The sequence below is a fragment of the Narcine bancroftii genome, chromosome 3 (genome assembly GCF_036971445.1).
Source record: "Narcine bancroftii isolate sNarBan1 chromosome 3, sNarBan1.hap1, whole genome shotgun sequence".
Taxonomy (NCBI): Eukaryota; Metazoa; Chordata; class Chondrichthyes; order Torpediniformes; family Narcinidae; genus Narcine; species Narcine bancroftii.
The window spans coordinates 248,406,287-248,430,292 of record NC_091471.1 but is presented as its reverse complement, the minus strand read 5'-3'; the positions used below and the strand labels follow the sequence as shown (position 1 = coordinate 248,430,292).

The following is a 24,006-nucleotide window of genomic DNA, read 5'->3' as shown; positions in this document are numbered from 1 at the left end:
AGCATTATCAAATTTCAACAGTCTTTGTTGCTTAACAGGCAAATAGTTACCACTCAGGAGGGTTCTTGCTGGTTTTCATAGAGAGATTCCTTTTCCAGAACATCCGCAACTGATTCCTTTTCAATCAGTCTTGCTGACAAAACTTGCCCCCTTCAGGGTTCTCCAGATGATCCTCTTTCTTTAATGTCACCTTTCACATCATCAGTCTTCTCCTTTGTCTGCGTACCCTTCCAAAGTTTGCCAGCTTTGTCCTTCTGGAATGGATTTCCCTCTCTCCTCTCTCTGTTTCACACCCTCCCTCTCTTAGAGCAAAACTGTTCTCCTCTGCCTGCAAAGATCACATGCTCTCCCAGGCATGCTGCTGTCCATACTTCTTTGCCTCCTGCAAAAAGCATTCTGCAAAAGTCCTCCAACTATTCTGTGTTTTAAAATGTGTGTGTGCAAGCTGCTCTAACAATTCCTCCCAAACCACCTCTAAATATTCTGTCACAACATGTCAACAAATAAAGAAATGTAAACAAACTGACTGTGCAATACAGAGAGAAGAAAAATTATAAAGTTCACAAGTAAGAGTCCTTGATTGGGATTGAGGAGTGCGATGGTGGAAGGGTAGCAGCTGTTCCTGAACCTGGTGCTGCGAGTCTTGTTGCACCTAGACCACTTTCCTGATGGCAGCAGCAAGATGGCAGTGTGGTTCCTTGATAATTGCTGCTGCTCTCTGATGTTGGGGAGGGTTTTGCCTGTGATGTCCTGGGCTATGTCTACTACCTTTTGCAGGGCTTTACACTCAAGAGAATTGGTGTCCCCATTACAGACCGTGTTGCAGTGGTCAGCACATTTTCCATCACACTTCTATAGAAAATTGCCAGGATTTCCAATGTCATACCAAACCTCCGCAAACTCCTGAGGATGTAGAGGCGCTGACGTGCTTTCTTCAAGATGCCATTTGTGTTTTAAGTCCAGGAAAGTTCCTCCAAGGTAGTGGCTCCTGAGAACATGTGCATCAACATGCGTTCATTCTATATCAATGTATGCACAGCATGTGTATGTGTGAGCTGCTTTTAGAACCTGTCTGCATCTATCCTGACTAAGCATGTTGCAGTGATACCACGGTAATGCTATTTATTCCATGTGTACTGCCTCTGTGTGTATGGCTGGCCCAGCTCCCTTCTAACTAACCCTTGGAATTACCTAATAAAGATGGTAACTCCCAGTACTTCCTCCAGAAGGAACCCTGGAATCGGGCCAGCAACATGAGTGCACGTGCAGTCTTATGGGAATAAAAGCCTGTCATCTGATAACTTGCAGTCTTTTAAAATTATTGATAGCATATCACACACCCAGGTTTAAGACAACATTTGCCCAGCATCAGCACTGAGTGCAGACTCAGGCATGCTTGGACTGACCAAAACACTTGCTTTGTGGGCAATATATTAATAGACTTAAAATATGACAGGAAATCACAAAAATAGGTTACATCTTCAACAACAGTACATCTCCATCGGGCACACAAAACTCAAAACGGTCAACCAGTTTACCTATCTCGGCTGCACCATTTCATCAGATGCAAGGATCGACAATGAGATAGACAACAGACTCGCCAAGGCAAATATCGCCTTTGGAAGACTACACAAAAGAGTCTGGAAAAACAACCAACTGAAAAACCTCACAAAGATAAGCGTATACAGAGCCGTTGTCATACCCACACTCCTGTTCGGCTCCGAATCATGGGTCATCTACCGGCACCACCTACGGCTCCTAGAACGCTTCCACCAGCGTTGTCTCCGCTCCATCCTCAACATCCATTGGAGCGCTTACACCCCTAACGTCGAAGTACTCGAGATGGCAGAGGTCGACAGCATCGAGTCCACGCTGCTGAAGATCCAGCTGCGCTGGATGGGTCACGTCTCCAGAATGGAGGACCATCGCCTTCCCAAGATCCTGTTATATGGCGAGCTCTCCACTGGCCACCGTGACAGAGGTGCACCAAAGAAAAGGTACAAGGACTGCCTAAAGAAATCTCTTGGTGCCTGCCACATTGACCACCGCCAGTGGGCTGATAACGCCTCAAACCGTGCATCTTGGCGCCTCACAGTTCGGCGGGCAGCAACCTCCTTTGAAGAAGACCGCAGAGCCCACCTCACTGATAAAAGGCAAAGTAGGAAAAACCCAACACCCAACCCCAACCAACCAATTTTCCCTTGCAACCGCTGCAATCGTGTCTGCCTGTCCCGCATCGGACTTGTCAGCCACAAACGAGCCTGCAGCTGACGTGGACTTTTTACCCCCTCCATAAATCTTCGTCCGCGAAGCCAAGCCAAAGAATCTACTTTGTTTACATGTGCTTTTGAGCATGCACCATTGTCCAGTGAGATCCTGTTTATCGGGTTGTACAGGTACGTACAGATGATGAACTTGATTATTAATTGTGAAAGTGCACATATTTACTCACATAGCGTTGAGAGAGCTAAGTCAATAGTGATCGTAGCTAAAAACTGTGGGATTTGGAATTATGCCGAATGAATTTTTTTTTCAGATTGAAGACTTCCACTTTTTGGTAATAACTCCCAGGATATCCTAACATGCTTTTCAGTCAATAAGTAAAGGAAATGCAGCAGCCAATTTTCACCAAGGGAACTTCTACAAATAATCTTTGGAATATTGATTGAAGGATGGTCAAGGTTGTGGGAAGAACACTTCAACAATAGTCATCATGTTCAAACACCTTCAGTTTCAAAGTGAAAGACTAATTGGAATTTGAAACAATTATATATTCATGATGAAATCATTCTTCTAAGATGACCAAGAACACGTGGAAATTAATTTTAAAATAACTCCAGTCGAAGGATGAAAAAAAAATTTGGAAGCACACATTTTATTTATCACAAACCTCAAAGATGAGATCTTTCACATTTACATTTCATCAAAAATTTATTCAGTTCGCTTTTCATAGAATCAGAGAGCAGCTGGTCGATATTTGGCTAATTGTAACTGCGCTGCCCCACTCTCCAACCTTTTCTCCATGACCTTTCAAATCTCTAAGAGTCCACAGTCAGCATAATGATTAGCATATTACTATTACAGCGCCAGCGACCTGGGTTTGAATGGTGAGATCCATCTAAAATTATCCAGAGTTACAGAAAACATGGTAAGGGGTAGCTGTAATCTCATTATGTGATCTAGCATAAGAAGCTAAATGAAAACCCACACACACACACCCACACCCACACACACACCTGCACACCCACACATACACACACATACCCACACACATACACCATCCACACCCACACACCCATACACACACCCACACTCACACACAAACCCACACACACACAGATACACACCCACACACATACACCCATCCACACCCACACCCACACCCACACACACACACACTCACACACACACCCACACCCATCCACACACACACACCCATCCACACACACACACCCATCCACACACACACACACACACACACACACACCCACACCCATCCACACACATTATTATTCTGTACACATGAATCATATTGGAGTTAAACAGGAAAGTCTGCAGCCATTGTAATTGTTGTTCAATGCCCATAAGTATTTCAGAAACTCAACAGGTCATGCAGCGTTCCTGATGTAGCAAAGCTATATAAATTAAATTTAGACATACAGCACGGTTACAGGCCATTTCGGCCCACGAGTCCATGCCTTCCAATTTATAACCAATTACCTTACTACACCCCCAGTAGGTTTTGAATGGTGGGAGGAAACGGGAACCCCACACAGACACAGGGGGAATGCATTAACTCCTTACAGATAGCGCGGGATTGGAACCCTAGTCCCGATTGCTGGCACTGTAAAGGCGTTGCACTAACCACTACACCAACCGTGCTGCCTCAAATAACCATCATTTCGGCCTGAGCCCTTCACCAAGGTACAAGCATAAAGCCTAAATAAAAAAGTTGGGGGGGGGAGGGGTTGTAAGGGGAGAAGCACATGTCCACAGGCAAGAGGTCATGGATGGAAAAAGGCGGGAGGGCTCAAGAGATAAAAGCTGGGAAGTTACTGGGGTGGAGAATAGCCTCTGAATTGAATCTGGGAGACCTTCGGTTTTGTGTACTGTTGTCAAGCAGGCAATGATGAGTCATCAACACCACCTGATTTTGTTACCACTGAAACCAATTTCCTTTCACTTACTCTGTTTCCCATACAACGTTTTTTAAGAGTTGGAACTTAAAACTTCTGCCAAATGTCATAATGTTGCACTTATAACTTTCTGCATCATGCTTCGGAACACTTATCTGGAGAAAATGTGATCTCTATTGACCCTAGAATGTGCTAAAACCAATCATGAACTGAAGATTTGTATCCTGCTTCATCTTTGGCTAAAAAAATGTTTATGTTGGCATTCTTTTCCAGAAATGGCTCATTTCATCAACATTAAATATCATAATTGTCAACAATTTTTTGAAAATTTTCTGGAAATCTTGCTTCGGCATTTTTATCAGTGCGAGCAGCTTCCCCTGTAATTCTTCTGTCATACGATCCTGTTCGCTGTTTAAACCAATCGAAACTTGCAGCAAAAGTTTCCGTATTCCTTTGAAATTTATTTTCTTTCAGCATCGAAAAGATGTTTGAAGCTTTGGTTTGAATGTTATTTTTTACAAAGTGGTTTTCGCTTTTGGCTACAATCTTCAGTCCAAAGATGAAGTAGCCATTCCAATTCAAATCTTCATGGACTTCTGTTTCGAGTCATTTGCACTTAGAGAAACTGATGCAACTTTACCTTGTTCTTTATATTCATGTCTCTTACTTAAAATTGTGTGTACCGTTGACTCATTGTTGCCCAGATTGTGTCCAATTTTCACATTGCTGTTAATAACTTTGTTTCTCTTCTAAAGTAATTGCTGTTCTTTTCCTTTTAATATCACTGTCAGATTCGTTTCCACATTTTATTTTATCCATATTTAATTGGGGTCCCACATTGAGTCTGACTGTCATATTTTATTTAGGGCCGTTCATGTGATTTACTTGTAACTTGAGTTTTCCAGAAATTTCCAGAGAGATCTTGCAGTAACTGAGTAATTACACACGTAAAACAGGAAATGGTCACAGTTTTCCAAATCAACTGAATTTCGCGTTGATTGAAGTAATGTATAGTGGAGTTTGCCTGTACACCCAATTGACCTAGTACATTTTGAAGGGTGGGAGGAAACCGGAACACCTGGAGGAAATCCATGCAGACACAGGGAGAATGTACAAAATCCTTATAGTCAGTGCGGGATTCGAACCCTGGTCCTGATTACTGGAAATATAACAGCATTGCATTAACTACTATGCCAACCATGCCTCATAATCTTATACACCTCTATTAAGTCACCTCTCATCCTCCATTGTTCCAAAGGGAAAAGTCCTAGCTCGCTCAACCTTCCATCATATGACATGTTCTCCAATCCAGGTAACATCCTGAGGAAGTCTCCTCAGTACCCCTTCAAAAGCTACCACACAATACTAGAAATAACCCATCAGTCTGATCGCAGAAGAATCCTTCTCACTGTACTTTGTATATTGTGACAATAAACTTAAACTACAAAGATTTAGATCCCATTGAACATCATTCATCTGCAATCTTTTTCCATTCAAATCTGCTTTCAGATCCCTCATTCTGAAGGGCACAAACTCACTTTCCATGTTAATCTCCATTTGCCAGATTTTTGCCCTAATCGATATCCTGTGACAGACCCTAAATATACACATTGCGACATGACCTCCCATCCATTTTCTTGTCCTGACCTTGTAAAACTGTCAGTAAAATCACCATTGTCTGGAATTCAAGCAACCGACAGCCTTAAGCAACTGGCAGAAATAATTACGGAAAATAAATTAGTAAAGAATATGAAGATTTATAAATGGCGCTCCCCAGCATTCAGTTCACCAAGCACGCAACACACCATCTCTTGCAACCAGAAAATTCACTTATCTGCCATCTACCAATCCCCGTAGATGCCAGATACCAGGGGTTTTACTATGCTGAACTAAGCATTCACAACGCATCTTCAAAATGGGGTTTTTCCTCAAGCTTGCCAGCTTGTTCTATTCCATTCCCAACTGCTGCTGCTGACCTCTAGAACTGAATTCTCTCTCTCTCTCTCTGAGAAAAGCCGGTTTTATTCCCTCTGCTTGCAAAACTACATGACCTTCTTCGAACAGCAAACAGCCCTCAGACAGACTGCAGCTCCCAAGCTAATCCTCCGAGTTCTTTCATCTGTTGCTTTTCAAAACAACAATTCATTAGTGAAGTCCCTTGGGCACTCTTCAAAGTTTTTGCAAAGGCATTTGGAGCCAGACTGTCTGGTTTGAGCAGCACTCGTATTTTAATTAAGATCTGTTCTGAAGTGTTTGTATTGTGACCTACACTAAAAAAAATCTGTCACATTTTATCTCCCAAAATCTTGTCTTAATTCCAAACTCAACTTCTTAATATTGCCTAACAAAAATACTGATGGATCCAATGAAAATTTAACTTTATCCAAAAAGGTTTTTGCCATTTCACATGACCAAGTAGAATATAAAAAAGAACCTACTTCCTATATCTCTTTAATTTTTCTGAGGTTAAATATAATTTATGTATAAAATTATAATGAACTAATATATATCTCACATCACCAATTTTAGTCAAACTATCTTTAAATAATATCCCTAAATCTTTTTCCCATTTTAACCTGGATTTATGTAAATCTAACTAAGGCATTTTATTCTGTAATAATGAATACATTTCAGGAATAAATCCTTCTTCCCACCATCTGTAAGTAGAATTTCAAATTTAGATTGCCTTGGTAACCGTAAAGTATGTCCAAAATGGTCCAATAATAAAACAAGAGTATTTGATAATGTGGTGATACCTGTGTATCTGCAGGAAGATCACCAGAGGACAGACCACATCTGGTCGGCTGTCAATCATCCACCGGGATATAACCCACATCCAGCCCCTCGAGGTCAGTCACACGGAGTTGCAGCTCACTACAGCAGAGAACCTTAAGTAGAATAAAGCCTGTTGTTCGGTCTTCTGAATCTTGTGTCTGCTTACTGTCACTACAGTGCATCACAGATGATATTTCATATTTTTCTTTTATCTTTATAAAATAACCCGCTTCATAACAATCTTGTACAAATTTAATTCTATTCTGATCCCATAATTAAGCGTAAAAGGAAAAAGTTTATTCTGTTATAAAGGTGTCTTACTTGAAATTTTCCCTTGTGTGTCTATTGTTTCATTTATCATATTCCATAATTCCATTAAATGTATCAAAATAGCAAATTATAATTATGTCATAACTTAGAATTCCATTTATTGAGCCAACTTCCTTAAGACACCACCTCTTGTGTTGACCTCAAAGGAGTAAAGACTGTGCTTGTTAACAACCCTCTGGAGATACTTCCTGTCCTGAGCGTTGGCACCTCTGAACCAGATAGTGATGGAACCAGCCAGAGTGCTCTCCACAGGACACCTGTAGAAGGGTTCGAGAGCCTTTCGTGATGTACCAGATCTCCTCACAAAGTCTAGCCGCTGGCGAGCCTTCTTCATGCCCATTCACATTAAGCTGACTATTCACTTTTATTCAGAGGATGCTCAGAGACACATGGATTTATTAGGAAAGGATAAATAGTGCTCATCAAGAAAATGAGGCAGCGTGGTCGGCGTACCAGTTAGTCCACTGTCGATCGGGACCAGAGCTCAAATCCCACACTGTTTGTAAGGAGATTGTACATTCTCCCCACGTCTGCGTGTCTTTTCCCTGGGGCTCTGGTTTCCTCCCACCATTCAAAAGGTACTGGGGGTTGTAGGTTAATTGGGTGTAAATTGGATTCTTGTTGGCTGAAATGGCCTGTTACTGTGCTGTATGTCTAAAAAAAATGTTTTTAAATATTATTATTGCTCAAAATTACATTTTCAACACCTCTCAGCAGTTTTTATACCATTATAACAAGGATGCCATTTCATGAAACTGCTTAGAAATGAGTAGGCTCCATTTGGAATGTTAAGCGGCTACTGATGCAGGTTCTTCTACAAAGGGAGCATATTAGAGCAAAAACACAGCAATCATTTGTCCCATTGGAGACACTCTGCATCAATTCAGTCTCAGGCAGTTTGCTGCAGTTATCTCAACTGGTTCCTTCCTGTAAGAAACACACCCCTCATCAGCCAGATAGCAGCAGATGGCTACCATGTAGTAGAAGGGAAAATACTCTTTTCAGAGGAATTGAGTTGACATGAACACGCAGTGAAGCAACATATTGATGAAATTTAAACACACATATTAAAATCAGGCTTTATTGTCATGAATGTGTCACGGAATTTGTTCTTTTGTGGCAGCATCACAGTGGAAACGTTTATATAAACCCCATTTCAAAATAAATAAAATAGTCCAAGATAAAGAAAAAGACAGTGTCTGAGGTTCATTGACCATTCAGGAATCTGATGGCAGAGGGGAAGAAGTTGTCCGTGTGTCGCTGAGTGCTCGTCTTCAAGCTCCTGATGGTAGAAGAGTGCAGAGGGCATGGCCTGGGTGATGGGGGTCCTTGAGGATAGAGGCTGGTCTGGTTTTCTTAAGACTCCACCTCCTGTAGATGGAGTGAAGACTGGTGCCTGTGTTGACGCAGGCTGAGTCAATAATCCTCTGGAGCTTTTTCCTGACCTGAGAGTTGGCACCTCTATACCAGACAGTGATGCAATCAATCAGAATGCTCTCCAAGTTTCTGCCTTTGGTGAGCCTTCTTCCTAACTATTAGCGCATTCCATTAAGATAACTTGGTTGCAACTCGTGCGAGCACCCAACTCCTATTTTCTCTGTGTAGTGAATTAAATGAAGCTATTACCCTTCCCCTTTGATCACTCCTTCCAACCACAAGGCCACAAAGTCCACAATAGATGGAGAAAGAGCTGGAAGGAAGAGGACGTTGATGTAGAACACAATGATTTACTCCTGATACTACATTAAATGATGACACCATGATTCAAGGTTCTTTTATTGTCATGTAATAAAACAGAAAATGTAATATTACACAAAATTTCCTTTAGTCTAACACAAGGCAGAGATTTGCCATCAGCAGAAATTCCCCAGTGCCCCATACAGTCAAAGAAAAGCATGAGGATTAAATGTTATGGGATATACAGAGAGAGAGAAAGAGAGAGAGAGAGAGTGCAGTCACACAGGTTACATAGACGCATATAGAACTTACAACATTACAGCGCAGTACAGATCCTTCAGTCCATAATGATGCGCTGAAGTATATTTTTAATATATGCAACAATCTAAACCAGTGGTTCTCAACCTTTTTCTTTCCCCTCATATCCCACTTTAAGTAATCCCTATTCCATCGGTGCTCTGTGATTATTAAGGGAGCGCTTAAGGTGGTATGTGGGTGGAAAGAAAAAGTGTGAGAACCACTGTTTTAATTGTACCCAATTGACTTGTTATGTGCACAGTTTCAGAACTCCAAAGGAAAAATGAGCTAATGACAATTTTTCTCAAGTAAAATATTTCAGTAACAATTGGGTCTAGAGCAGTGATCCTCAACCTTCTCTTCCCACTCATATCCCACCTGAAGCAATCCCTTATTAATCACAGAGCACCGATGGAATAGGGATGACTTCAAGTGGGATGTGAGGGGAAAGAAAAAGGTTGAAAACCACCTTACCCTCTATTTTTCTTGCATCCATGTGCCTAACAAAAAGTTTTGTAAATGTCTCTATTGTTCCATCATTCCAGGCACCCACTACTCGCTGTGTAAAAAAACTTACCTCTGGCATCTCCCCCGAACTTCTCTCCCCTCACCTTAAACAGGCGCCCTCTGGTATTTGCGACTGTCACCCCGGGAAGGAGGAGCTGGCTGTCCACCCTTTCTATGCTTCTCATCATTTTGTAGACATTGCATATTCAATTCATAAATCCAGATGGCCCTGATGGAATCATCTAAGGATGACCTTTGGAAGCTCGTCCACATATGACCTCTGCACATACAGATGATTAACAAGTCCTTGGATTCTGTCAAACCAAATGCAAAAGATGGCAAAATCATGGAAAGCTCCATCTCCCCACCCCCAGCAAGACCCTGTAGAATACCACGACAGAATTACTTCCATTCTCCAATTGTCACAAAGTTCTTTGAAAGGATCAGCAATAATTCCTTACAAAGTTCCTACTGGATGGCCAATTGCTGAGGCCATTCAGCATCTTTACTGCCTCTATACAGGTTGGCATCGGCCCATCCGCCATGAAGAAGCAGGAACTTTGACAGTCTTTTGAACAGAGGGATTCGACTTGATAGCAAATCCCTGTATTCAGTAAACATTGAGATGCTTCCCATTTGTCTTGGGTAAACTTATACCTCTCATTTTGTTCATTTTAGATTGGTCACAGTGTTTTAGCTACCGAAAGAAAATAGACACACACACCGAGAGCAGTTCAGTTTATACAAATGTTTATTACTAATTCAAAAGCTGATTTCACACTACAATATGCAAGCCCTTCCCAACTATACTTATCAACGCTTGGACTGGTCCCAACTGCCGAAGCGAGGCAACAACTGCACACTTGTAGTAGGTTGTCAGGGCGCTGGTAGCAGCTTCTCCACCTCCCCCGACCGGGACGTTGCTCGGACTCTGGCTGTTCTTCCTTCTTGACAAAGGGTGTTCCCACCCCTCGGAGAGTCTAAACTTCAGCAGCAGGACCACAGACTTTTATACCCCAAAAACAATTAATCATGCACCCACTCCCTCTAACATTTGTCAGTCAAAATCAAAGCTGAGCATACTATTCTACAATTTAGAAGATTAATTATTATGGAGCAGGATGCTATGATATCCTGGTTTATCTCGTAGATACAAGGACTCATTAAAACTTCTTGAGCAAGACAGGTTGTGACCAATACGTCAATTTCAGAGTGTCGTATTTGACAACTGCTTTCCCTGGGCCTCACGGTGGAATTCCATTTCAAAGTGTATCTTCAGATAAGTCCCCATGGCTGAGTTTAATTACATCTGCTAGTTCTGAAAGTAAGGTGACCTGCGTGTGGACCCAGTGTCGTCAGTTCCACATAAGCAAAAAGCATCTGAGTACATGGTTTTAATCCTCCATTACATTCCACCCCTTGGTCACAATCTGTCATTTGCGAGGCCTAACCAGTATTTGAGTACAGAGGGAGCGAAAAAAGAGAAATCAAAACAACAATTACAAAGATAAGCAATGACGCGAGCAACCAACGGAGGATAGTGTGGCCCACTCCCCCAAATGTAGCAGTTAGCCATGAGAAAGGATTCCAACCAAGGCTCAAATTATCCTTGTTGGCCACAATACCCAGATACTGGAGCTCACGAACAGATTTTGAAACATGCTGAACAATAACATATTTATATAAGCTGCACTTGAGGCTGGTGACCGAGGACTTCCTTGGTGTAATGCATCGGACCGTGTTTCCCACGGGGAACTCCCTTGGAACGTCCTCGACATTACAAATCCAATTGCTGGCATCAAAGCAGCTGTTAAGCCAGATCACCAGGAGTGTAAAATGGAGAACCTGGAACAAAGAAGCCTGACACATGTCACTCACGATACCATAAGCGTTCAGTGTTTAAACAGACTAAATCATCCTGTCCCTCAATAGCTACCCACCGAGTGTTACCCTGGGCAGGTGTCACTATTTCCCCTTTTACAGGAGGGCCACTACCTGGTGGTGCCACCCATACCTTTTGTCCAACATTCTCTAGTTCGGGGATGGGGGGCAATGACTGTTTTTCCTCTGGAATAGGCTGTAATTCAGGAGCGTGAAGAAGTCGGTGGAAAGGTGTACCTCCTTTTAAAGGGCGATGATTCAAATTGTCGACTGCCTGCTGCAGCACATGGCACCATCCCTTCTGGGTCCCCAGTGATGTTAACAAATGAATTTGTTCCTTCAGTAAGCCGTTCATTTGTTCAACTAACCCGGCAGCCTGCGGGTAATAAGAAATATGGTGGACCCATAAAATACCGTTGTCATTTGCCCAATCACAGATTGCTTTCCCGGAGAAGTGCGAGCCATTATCAGAGTGAATCTCCTCTGGAACATCATAACGATAAATCAAATGGTTTTGTCCTTGGATAGTGCTAGCTTGGTCAGCCGTCTTGGTGGGAAAAGTAAAAACCAGGCCCGAAAAGGTGTCAACCATTACTAGGACGTAATATTTACCCATGCAGTCTAGCATGGGGCCTATGTAATCAATTTGCCAGACCGCAGCTAAGTGAGCACCCCGTTTTATTCGGCCATGCGGACCAGGTGGAACGGTATGGAACTTCACAAGCTGACATTCTGGGCATGTACATATGACCATGCGGACATCATCCTTATGGATGGATAAAGCATGTGTACGGGACCACATAGCTGATCCCTTTTCCCCCAAATGACCACTCTGTTCATGTGCCCATCGAGCCAGGGGGACGGTATCAGCACAGCTGATAGTGGCAAGCTGATCTGCTACTGCATTATGTTGAGCCATGTTAGTCGCCATATTGGTATGGGCATCAACGTGATAAACGGTTATCTCACGATGGTGGTAAGCATCCCACAACAGCTGCCACAACTCTTTGCCCCATACTGGGCGATCATGTATCATCCAGTTGTTCTTTTGCAAATCAGGCATCCATACCACAAGTCCATTAGCCAAAGCCCAGGAATCAGTAAACAGGCGAAGAGGGTGATCATGGGGATCTAGTGGTAAAGTGACTGCCTTCAACTCAGCATACTGACTGGAGCCACCATCCCCCTCCTCCGATAACTGAGTTCCTGACCTAGGATGGTAAGCCACCTGTTCGTGTATGCGGCCCACCCCTTCAGGCCCTCTGGTCGCACGACTCTGAATATACCACTTCCATTTAACAATAGAAGACTGCTGAGCCCGCCGGATCTTTAGATTAGCATCATTAGCCAGGACCCAATTCATTATAGGAAGTGCAGGTCGCAATTGAACATCTGCATTACCTGTCATTCTTTCAGTCTCTAGCAGGGCCCAGTAACAGGCTAGTAACTGTTGTTCAAAAACAGAATAACGAGTGGCAGCCTCAGGCATGGTACGTGACCAGAATCCTAGTGGGACTCGGCGACCCTCTTGTTTCTGCCAGAGGCTCCAGGAGGCCACATCATCAATATAATGGTGAATTGAGAGGGAAGGCGATACTGGAAGGTGGGTGAAGGTATACTGGCGCCCCTTCCAGGTAAAGGCGAACTGATCCTATGAGTCCTCAGCTATAAGAATACTGAAGAAGGCGTTAGCGAGATCAATGACAGCATACCATGTTCCTGACTTCCCAGTAGCAATGTTTTCAGTAAGGGTGACAATGTCCGGAACTGCTGAAGCAAGTGGTGGGGCATGTTTGTTCAAAAAACGATAATCAACTGTCATTCTCCAGGAGCCGTCCGGCTTCTGGACCGGCCAAACAGGGCTATTAAAGGGCGACGTTGCGGGCCTCACTACCCCTTCTTCTTGCAGAGCATCGATGGTGGCAGTAATCTCTTCCTGTCCCCCAGGGAGATGATATTGTGGAATGCACACTGGTTTCATGGGGGCTGGCACCATCACAGGATCCCACTTAGCCTGACCCACTACTAGTTTTTTTGTAATAGTTCGAATTCCAAATTCAAATCCCCCTTGGCTAGTATTAAGGGCCATACCGGCCAACATATTAATACCCAGGATACACTCGTCAGTAGCAGCCACCAGGGCATGTAACCAGACAGGGGAAGGGCTATCACCCACCATGGCACAGACTTTTATTTCCTTTGCCAGGGTGACCGCTCCTCCCAACCCCTCTATTCGAAAGGCCGGTCCAGTCCAGAGGTCTGGATTACCAGGAATCACCGAGTGCTCTGCACCGGTGTCGACCAAAGCCAAGTATTGGCGATCATTACCCCCACCCCAGTGGATTGTTAACGGTATGTAGGGCCGCGGATCCCCGTGTGTGCGCCGTCTCTCGATGGAGTAGACACGGGAATCCTGCCCACATCTTCAGGCTTCAGAAGGGTTCGGGGGCTTCCAGGACCACATGCTATTGTTATCTTTAAGAGCCTGTTTAACCCATTGTTTTACCTCATCATGAGTAACTGGAGCAGGAGAAGCCAGCTCGATAGAAGCAGCAGTGGGAGCAGAAAGCACAGCTGGGCCAGGAGGACTCAGCAGCTGGGGATGATGTTCCCCTGCTTTTTGCCTAAATCGATCTCTAATGGCAGCCAGCTCTTTTACAGAGAAATCACGGATCATTGACTCCTTCCGACCCCTGTTCCCACTTTGGCTCACAGGGTCCTCCACCCAGTCTAGGGGAGGAGGTGGAGGCCATCCAACAGAGGGAGTAGGCCATAGAGCATAAGCAGGGGTTTGGGTATTTTCCCCTGGGTCCACATGGGAAACCGGGGTATCTATCCCTTCCATCTCTACCCTTACATCATCCCCCCTTCTGTCTGTTTGGGAAATCTGCTGCCTTATAGGGCGGGCATGAACAGCAGATGGAGAGGGTAGTATGTTAGACACATGCTGAGGAGTATCTGCATTATTACCATTGTCATTCCAGATATTCCCATCCCAATCCTCAATTACATCAGGATCGTCACCATTCCTTATCATGGCATGAATACGATATGGATCGGGTTCTATTCCATGCCTTTCCTTATCTGCACAGAGCTGCTGCCAGAGTTTAATATTACGGCAAATCATTTGGACATGCTTATCTTCCCATTCTTTGGCTCTGTCCTGACTGGTACGAACAATCTCGCTCATCATGGAACAGCATTGTCGCAGGACTTCTAGCTCCTCCTCTAATTGCTTTCTTTTGCACTGAGATTCTACTTCTCTTTGAATTAATTCTGCTTCACGCTGAACGGAGTGGCGTAATGCTGTGGCCAGCAACCAAAAACCATTCGTCAGCACTCCCTTTTTATCAGGAAATTTACTTTCTCGAAGGAGAGTGGCAACCCGCTCTCCCAGAGGTGCACTTGATGAGTCTAACTTCTCATCCCAACTAATGGGTGGTCCCAACAAAGACAGGGTATTGGCCAACATGCCAAACCCATCGTCTTTGGAAGTCCATCCAGGAATCAAGAACTGCTCAGGGCTCACCTCTTTCTTTCGGCGAAACATCTTGAGACCAACCCTGCTCGCAGCGCCAATTGTCTTGGGTAAACTTATACCTCTCATTTTGTTCATTTTAGATTGGTCACAGTGTTTTAGCTACCGAAAGAAAATAGACACACACACCGAGAGCAGTTCAGTTTATACAAATGTTTATTACTAATTCAAAAGCTGATTTCACACTACAATATGCAAGCCCTTCCCAACTATACTTATCAACGCTTGGACTGGTCCCAACTGCCGAAGCGAGGCAACAACTGCACACTTGTAGTAGGTTGTCAGGGCGCTGGTAGCAGCTTCTCCACCTCCCCCGACCGGGACGTTGCTCGGACTCTGGCTGTTCTTCCTTCTTGACAAGGGGTGTTCCCACCCCTCGGAGAGTCTAAACTTCAGCAGCAGGACCACAGACTTTTATACCCCAAAAACAATTAATCATGCATCCACTCCAACATTTGTCAGTCAAAATCAAAGCTGAGCATACTATTCTACAATTTAGAAGATTAATTATTATGGAGCAGGATGCTATGATATCCTGGTTTATCTCGTAGATACAAGGACTCATTAAAACTTCTTGAGCAAGACAGGTTGTGACCAATACGTCAATTTCAGAGTGTCGTATTTGACAACTGCTTTCCCTGGGCCTCACAGTGGAATTCCATTTCAAAGTGTATCTTCAGATAAGTCCCCATGGCTGAGTTTAATTACATCTGCTAGTTCTGAAAGTAAGGTGACCTGCGTGTGGACCCAGTGTCGTCAGTTCCACATAAGCAAAAAGCATCTGAGTACATGGTTTTAATCCTCCATTACACCATTGAAGTAGCAGTTATTATTAAGCAGAGAAATATCACCCATGACAATTCTCAGATTTCAGATTCATATTAATTGTCAGAGTACATACATAACATCACACCCAACCCTGAGATTCTTTCCTGTGAGACAGAATTACCTTTTACTGATTTCTTTTGGCTTGGCTTCGCAGACGAAGATTTATGGAGGGGTAAATGTCCACGTCAGCTGCAGGCTCATTTGTGGCTGACAAGTCCGATGCGGGACAGGCAGACATGGTTGCAGCGGTTGCAGGGGAAAATTTGTTGGTTGGGGTTGGGTGTTGGGTTTTTCCTCCTTTGTCTTTTGTCAGTGAGGTGGGCTCTGCGGTCTTCTTCAAAAGAGATTGCTGCCCGCCGAACTGTGAGGCGCCAAGATGCACGGTTTGAGGCGAGATCAGCCCACTGGCGGTGGTCAATGTGGCAGGCACCAAGAGATTTCTTTAGGCAGTCCTTGTACCTCTTCTTTGGTGCACCTCTGACACGATGGCCAGTGGAGAGCTCACCATATAACACAATCTTGGGAAGGCGATGGTCCTCCATTCTGGAGACGTGACCTACCCAGCGCAGTTTGATCTTCAACAGCGTGGATTTGATGCTGTCGGCCTCTGCCATCTCGAGTACTTCGATGTTAGGGATGAAGTCGCTCCAATGAATGTTGAGGATGGAGCGGAGACAACGCTGGTGGAAGCATTCTAGGAGCCACAGGTGATGCCGGTAGAGGACCCATGATTCGGAGCCGAACAGGAGTGTGGGTATGACAACGGCTCTGTATACGCTTATCTTTGTAAGGTTTTTCAGTTGGTTGTTGACATAATGTACACATGTCAACAAATAAATAAATGTAAACAAACTGACTGTGCAATATAGAGAGGGGGAAAAAAACAATAAAGTGCAAAAGACAGAGTCCTTCAACGAGTCCCTGATTGAGGAGTCATTGAGGATTCTGATGGTGAAGGGGTAACAGCTGTTCCTTATCCTGGTGGTGCGAGTCTTGTGGCACCAATACCTCTTTCCTGATGGCAGCAGTGAGAATAAAGCATGTGCTAGGTGGTGTGGATCCTTGATGACTGCTGCTGCTCTCCAATGGCAGCGCTCCCCACGGATGTTCTCGATGGTGGGGAAGGTTTTGCCTGTGATATCCTGGGCTGTGTCCACTATCTTTTGCTGGGCCTTACGCTCAAGGGCATTGGTGTCCCCAAACCAGACCGTGATGCAGCCAGTCAGCACACTTTCCACCATGCATCTGAGGAAATTTCCCAAGGTTTCCAAGTTCATACAAACCTCTGCAAACTCCTGATGTGCTTTCTTCGCATTGCCAAGTATTCTCAAGGTTCCAAGTTCCTTTTATTGCTGTGTAATAATACAAAACAATGATACATGATACCCCAATTTTTGTCTGCCATAAAAGCAAAGAAAGAATCACCATGAGCATTGCCTGGCACCCTAGCAATAAGAGAAAAATTAACAAAATGGAGTCTTTTCAGTGACACTGACTGTCTGTGGATTTGCCTCTAGAACTCCTGCAGCCTCTGTAATGGGTTCAAATGATCTGCAACCCAAGCTCCAGATCTGATACAAACAGAAAGCCTTCAGCACTCGAGGCCCTTTGGGAGCCCTTCTTGACCTCAGTGCCCTCTCGAATCCTGGTTCTGATACCTGGTTCCCATGATCCAGTCTCCAGCAGCCCCACAGCCTGTGTGAGTCCTTCGACCGCAAATCTCCAGCATGCCACAGGCTGTGTGAGTCCTTCAATCTCTTCTCCAGCAGCATACAGCCGTTCGACCATGAGCCCCTCGTTCAGTGTGTGCAGCTTTATGTTCTCCAAGCACAGGGATGCCACTTCTCCGCAGTAGTGTTTCTTCTCTAGGAAGCCCTGACCGATCACTAACACCTTCCTCTGGGCTCCCAATTGTTGCACCCCAAAGATGTATGCTTAGCCCACTGCTCTATTCATTATAACCATATAACCATTTACGGAGCGGAAACAGGCCATGTTGGCCTTTCGAGTCCGCACCAGTTCACTAGAACAACTCCACTAGCTCAAATCTCCCGCTCACCACCAATAACCCTCCAACCCCCTCACCTCCATGTACACATCTAACCTTCTCTTAAATGACAGAAGGGACCCTGATGCAACTATTTCATTCGGAAGTTCATTTATTTCTGCCACCACTCGATGAGTGGAAAAGACACCACTAATATTTCTCCTAAAGTGTTGCCCCCTTACCCTTAACTCATGGCCTCTTGTTCCAACCTCCGCTGCCCTCAGGGGAAAGAGTCTGTTTATGTCTAGTCTATCTATTCCTTTTATAATTTTAAATACCTCAATCAAGTCCCCTCTCAGTCATCTACGTTCCAATGAATAAAGACCCAGTCTCCTTAATCTCTCCCTGTAATCCAGATGCTGTAAGCCAGGCAACACCCTTGTAAACCTTCTCTGCACCCTCTCCACCTTCTCTATATTTTTTCTATAATTTGGAGACCAGAACTGAGCACAGTACTCCAAACCAGGCCTCACCAATGCCTTAAACAGCTGCAGCATCACCTCCCAGCTCCTATACTTTATATTGTGATTTATGAAGCCCAACATACCATATGGCTTCTTAACCACCCTGTCGACATGGGAACTCATCTTCAGTGAACTCTGTACCATAACCCCCAGGTCCCTTTGCTCCTCTGCATGCCTCAATGCCCTCCCCTTAACTGTATATGTCCTATTCTGGTTATTTTTACCAAAATTCAACACCTCACACTTCTCTACATTGAATTCCATCTGCCATCTTTCAGCCCATTCTTCCAAACAAACCAAACCCTTCAGTAATCCAAGAAAATCTACCTCACTATCCACCACTCCCCCTATTTTCGTATCATCCACATATTTGCTTACCCAGTTAACCACACCATCATTAATATAAATGATAAACAACAAGGGACCCAGCTCCGATCCCTGGGGCACCCCACTTGTCACAGGCTTCCAACCTGACAGACAGTTGTCCACCATGACTCTCTGCCATCTATCTTCCATCTGAACCCATGTCACAATCTCTCCTCTAATTCCTAGTGACTGAACATTCCTTATTAACCTTCCATGTGGAACCTTATCAAAAGCCTTACTAAAATCCAAATAGATGATGTCAAACCTTCATCCACCTTTTTTTGTCACTTCCTCAAAAAACTCAACAAGGTTCGTCAAACATGACTTTCCTTTTACAAACCCATGCTGGGTGCCCCTAATTAATCCCTGCCGATCCAAATATGCGTTGTATACTATCTCAAAGAATACCCTCCATAACCTTCCCCACCACCGAAGTCAAACTTACTGGCCGATAATTACTTGGCCTACACCTACTGCCTTTTTTGAACAATGGAACAACATTCTTCTTCTTTTGCTTGGCTTCGCGGACGAAGATTTATGGAGGGGGTAAAAAGTCCACGTCAGCTGCAGGCTCGTTTGTGGCTGACAAGTCCGATGCGGGACAGGCAGACACGTTATACACCAATTATACACCCATGACTGTGTAGCCAGGCACAATTCCACTGCTATCTACAAGCACTCCAAGGATGTGTGGTTAGCCCATGGCTCTAATCATTATATACCCAGACTGTATGGCCAGGCACAATTCCAATGCTATCTACAAATTTGCCGATGACACCACAGTTGTTGGCAGAATCACAAATGGCAATGAAGAAGTGTACAGGAGGAAGATAGATCAGCTCAATGAATGATGTAACGACAACAATCTTGCGCTCAACGTCAGTAAAACCAAGAAGATGATTGCAGACTTCAAGAGGAAGTCAGGAGAACACGACCCAGTCCTCATCAAAGGTTCAGTAGTGGAGAGGATGAAGAGCTTCAAATTTCTGGGTGTCAACATCTCCAAGGATCTGTCCTGGAGCCTCCATGCTGATGCAATTACAAAGAAGGCTCACCAGTGGCTATACTTTGTGAGGAAATTCCCTATGTCTCTAAAGACTCTTGTAAGCTTCTACAGGTGTACTGTGGAGAGCATACTGGCTGGTTGTCACCCCGGTAGGGAGGTGTCAACGCTCAGGACAAGAAAAAACTCCAGAGGGTTGTTAACTCGGCCTGCGACATCACAGGTACCAGACTTCACTCCATCGAGGACATCGACATGAGTTGGTGTCTTAAAAAAGCAGCCTCTATCCTCAAAGACCCTCACCACCCAGGCCATGAGCACTCAGTGGCACAAGGACAGCTTCTTCCCCACTGCCATCAGATTCCTGAATCATCAATGAACAAAAGACACTGCCTGACTTATGTGAACTATTATTTTTATAATGTCATAAGATGGTTATAAAATGAATGTTTGCCCTGTGATGAGGCTGCTGCAAATCCCCAAATTTCATGACTTGTTCATGACAATGAATCCTGATTCTGATCTGTTGTTGCCCGAGAGTAAAGCTTTCCTTGATAACATTATGTAGTTAAAAATAACAATGTTAATTTTGAGTTGGAGAGCTTTAAAAGGTGTTTGAAATACTTCTTTGTTGGAAATTTTAGGTTCCTGTTTATCCTCCTCCTTATATAAGCTAATTAATAATCTGATAATTAAACATAGTTTGAGAATATGGGCACAATTTAGAAAGATTTTTGGATTTCAGTATTTTTCCCTAGCTTGTCCCATTATATCTAATCTTTTTTTTTAACCTTCTTTGCAAGACACAGTTTTTAAAGATTGGCACAGATTGAGTATTAAATGTTTCAAATACCTTTTTATTCATAATAGTTTTGCTTCTTTTGAACAATTGGTGGCAAATTTTAATTTACCAAATACAAATTTTTTTAGATATTTACAAGTTGGACATTTTGTTCAATCTCAGATTCCTGATTTTTCATAAATTCCTGAGGCGAATATTCTTGATTTATTTTTGGATTTTCTACTTTCTCACAACGGTTTAATATCTCTTATTTATAATCATTTGCTTGATTTAAGAACAGCCTCTTTAGTTAAGATCAAGAGCAATTGGGAACATTTTCTGACGAGGTTTGGGATTCCATTGTAATTTGATTAATACAACCTCCCTTCGTGCACGACATTGTTTATTGCAATTTAAAGTAGTCCATAATAAATCTAAAGTTAAATTAGCTCATTTTTATTCTGATATAACAAATGTAAAATTGTGGATGCTTCCTTGGATCACGTGTTTTGGTTTTGCCCTAGTCCAGAAAAAGTTTGGAAAAATATTTTTCACACACAATCGGAGATCCTCAAGGTTAAACTGGAATCTTTCCCTTTAATTGCTCTGTTTGGATTATCTGATGATGATGATGTTTTATGGACTTATCTCAAAACTGAATTTTATCTTTTATTTCATTGATAGCCAGACGTGCAAGATTGATCCAATGGAAGGGTACCTCTCCATCTACACATACACAATGGTTAAATGATATTATGTGTTGTTTAAGTTCTTAACAAAATCAGATATTGTAGCACTGCTAAAGGCAGAGCTGCTGAAATAAATGCTGTCCACACCAAGCAAGTAAACCAGTAACTGCCGTTTATTCAAACCACGTGCGTTCCTTTTTACGGGAGGCGACAGGCTCATGGGAGTGATATCATCACGCTGCTGTGAGGCCTGGCTATTCCTCTGGCAACGCGCTCCTGCAGCCTGGAACTTCTACAAGGTGGGGGGACAGCCCCATGCCCTGCCGCGCTGGCTGTTGGCTACAGTGATTCGGCCTGTCGTGCCTGGCCCGTTACAGTATGCCATTAAAGATTCAAATACTAATTTCTTAAAGACATGGGGTCCTTTCATTGACTATTACCGTAACCTAAAGTTTTAAGACTGATCTAAACTTCGATGCTGTGTTGTCACTTTCCAACTTATCGTCACTTGATAGCCACATGCCGGTTTTTTTTTATAACCCTGCTAAATGGAAGGGGTTTGACCGTGTGGAGTTTTTTTAAAAATTCTTCTGCAATTGTATCCTAAAATATAATTGTATGGTTTAATTTTGTATAATTGTAAATTTTAATGAAAATATTTTAAAAAGAAATAGGTGCTTGAGAGGTCTCTGGTGACCTTTGGAGCTGCCTTCTCAATTCTGGATTTGTTCGCTGTGTTGAGGCTGCACCTGTGAACCCAAAAACACCAAATGTGTTTAAATAGAATGTACAGCACAAAACTAGATCCTTTAGTATAAATGATTCCAGTCAGTGATTATGCACCCATCTACTCCTTCTCATCAAAACCTATCAGCATAACCCTTGTTTGCTTCTCCCAGATTCATATTTATTGTCAAACTACATACATACAACCCTGAGATTCCTTTTCCTGTGAATCAGGCAGGACAGCCACTTATTGGCAGAGCTGACTCAACATACACATGTAAACCAACTGACTGTGCAATACCGAGAGAAAAAAGATCAATAAAGTGCAAAAGTAAGAGTGCTGAAAGAAGTCCTGAATTGAGTTTGTTATGAAGATCTTAAGGTGGAAGGGTAGCAGCTGTTCCTGAACCTAGAGGTGCTGAACCTGCATCTCTGGATAGAACATATTTAAGCAGGACTAAGCCATTCTCTGCTGTTCAGTAAGATTATGCTGATCTTATACTGTATCTCAGTGCAATTTTTCTGCATTCACCCTATATTCCTACATTACCTTAGTATCTAAAAGTCTATCAAGGTGTCTATTCAAAGATTCACTGCCCTCTCAGTGAAGAAGTTACCAGAATGGACCACATTTTATTTTGAGTTGCATGTTCGAAATATCTCAGCCAAGGCAAACATCAGGCCGAAGGGTCCACAAAGGCTGCGAGCTGCTGTCGACTTACAGTCGAATGAACCACACGGGCCACAAGTGGCTGGGAACTCGGGGTCGGGGGGCCCACATTGGCCGCAAGCTGCTGGAGTCGGACTCATGGAAAGCAGATATCGGAAGCAGTATTTGAGAGGGTGCTGAGGGCAAGAAGGTTTGGACCTGGAGCTTGGGTTGTCAATGAATCGAACAGGAGTCTGTGAGGCTGCAGAGGTTGAGGGAGCGCTGGAGGCGAATCAATGGACACACAGGTCTCTGAAGTGATCCTCTTTTGCTTCTTTGTTTCTTATTATTAGTGGCACATGGTGACTTTGTCTTAGGGCAGGCAGAAGTCGAAGAAGATTCATATATTTTTACATGACAATAAAAGGAATGTTGAACCTTTTTATAAACTCCTGTTTAATTGTTTCTTATTTAACAAAAATCACTATCCCAGGAAAAAAAATACCATGTAACCCAATTATTCCTTGTGGCAGTATTCCACTCTTTTTAAAAAAACTCTTGAATTCCTTATTGGATTTATTAGGAACAGTTTTATGTTCATGGCTGATGGTTTTAATCAGAATCAGGGTTTACTGTCATGAACAAGTCATGAAATTTGGTGTTTTGTGGCAGCATCACAGGGCAAACATTCATATTATAACCATCTTACAATATTACTATAAAAAATAAAATAATAGTACATGAAAAGTGAGGCAGTCTCTTTGGTTCATTGAGTATTCAGAAATCTGATGGCAACAGGGAAGAAGCTGTCCCTGTGCTGTTGAGTGCTCGTCTTCAGGCTTCTGTACCTTTTCCTCGATGGTAACAGAGTGAAGAGAGCATGGCCTGGGTGGAGGGGGTTTTTGAGGATAAAGGCTGCTTTTTTAAGATCCCATCTCAGGTCATTAGAAACATAGAAACATAGAAGATAGGAGCAGGAGTAGGTCATTCGAGCCTGCTCCGCCATTGAACGAGATCATGGCTGATCTTAAAGTTCAGTACCCCGTCCCCGCCTTCTCTCCGTAACCTTTAATACCCTTATACTGAAGAAATAGATCTAATTCCCTCTTAAATATATTTAATGAACCTGCCTCTACTGCCCTCTGTGGCAATGAATTCCACAGATTCACCACCCTCTGGGTCAAGAAATTCTTCCTCATCTCGGTCCTAAATGGTTTGCCTATTATCCTCAAACCATGGCCCTGGGTTCTGGATTTTCCCATCATTGGAAACATCCCATCTGCATCCATTCTGTCCAGTCCTGCCAGAATTT

The 24,006-nt window shown here is 43.4% G+C and overlaps 1 protein-coding gene across 2 annotated transcripts in view; it reads right to left on the bottom strand.

Annotated features, from left to right (window-relative positions):
- Window positions 1–21,485: 21,485 nt before the first annotated feature.
- The window catches only part of spc24 (SPC24 component of NDC80 kinetochore complex), a 120,751-nt gene continuing 118,230 nt past the window's right edge, over window positions 21,486–24,006 (bottom strand). For both annotated transcript variants that reach the window (XM_069927461.1, XM_069927463.1), the window contains one exon: window positions 21,486–22,068. In XM_069927461.1, coding sequence (XP_069783562.1) covers window positions 21,966–22,068 — 103 coding nt within the window. In that variant the 3' untranslated portion in view covers window positions 21,486–21,965. The remainder of the gene's footprint in view (window positions 22,069–24,006) is intronic.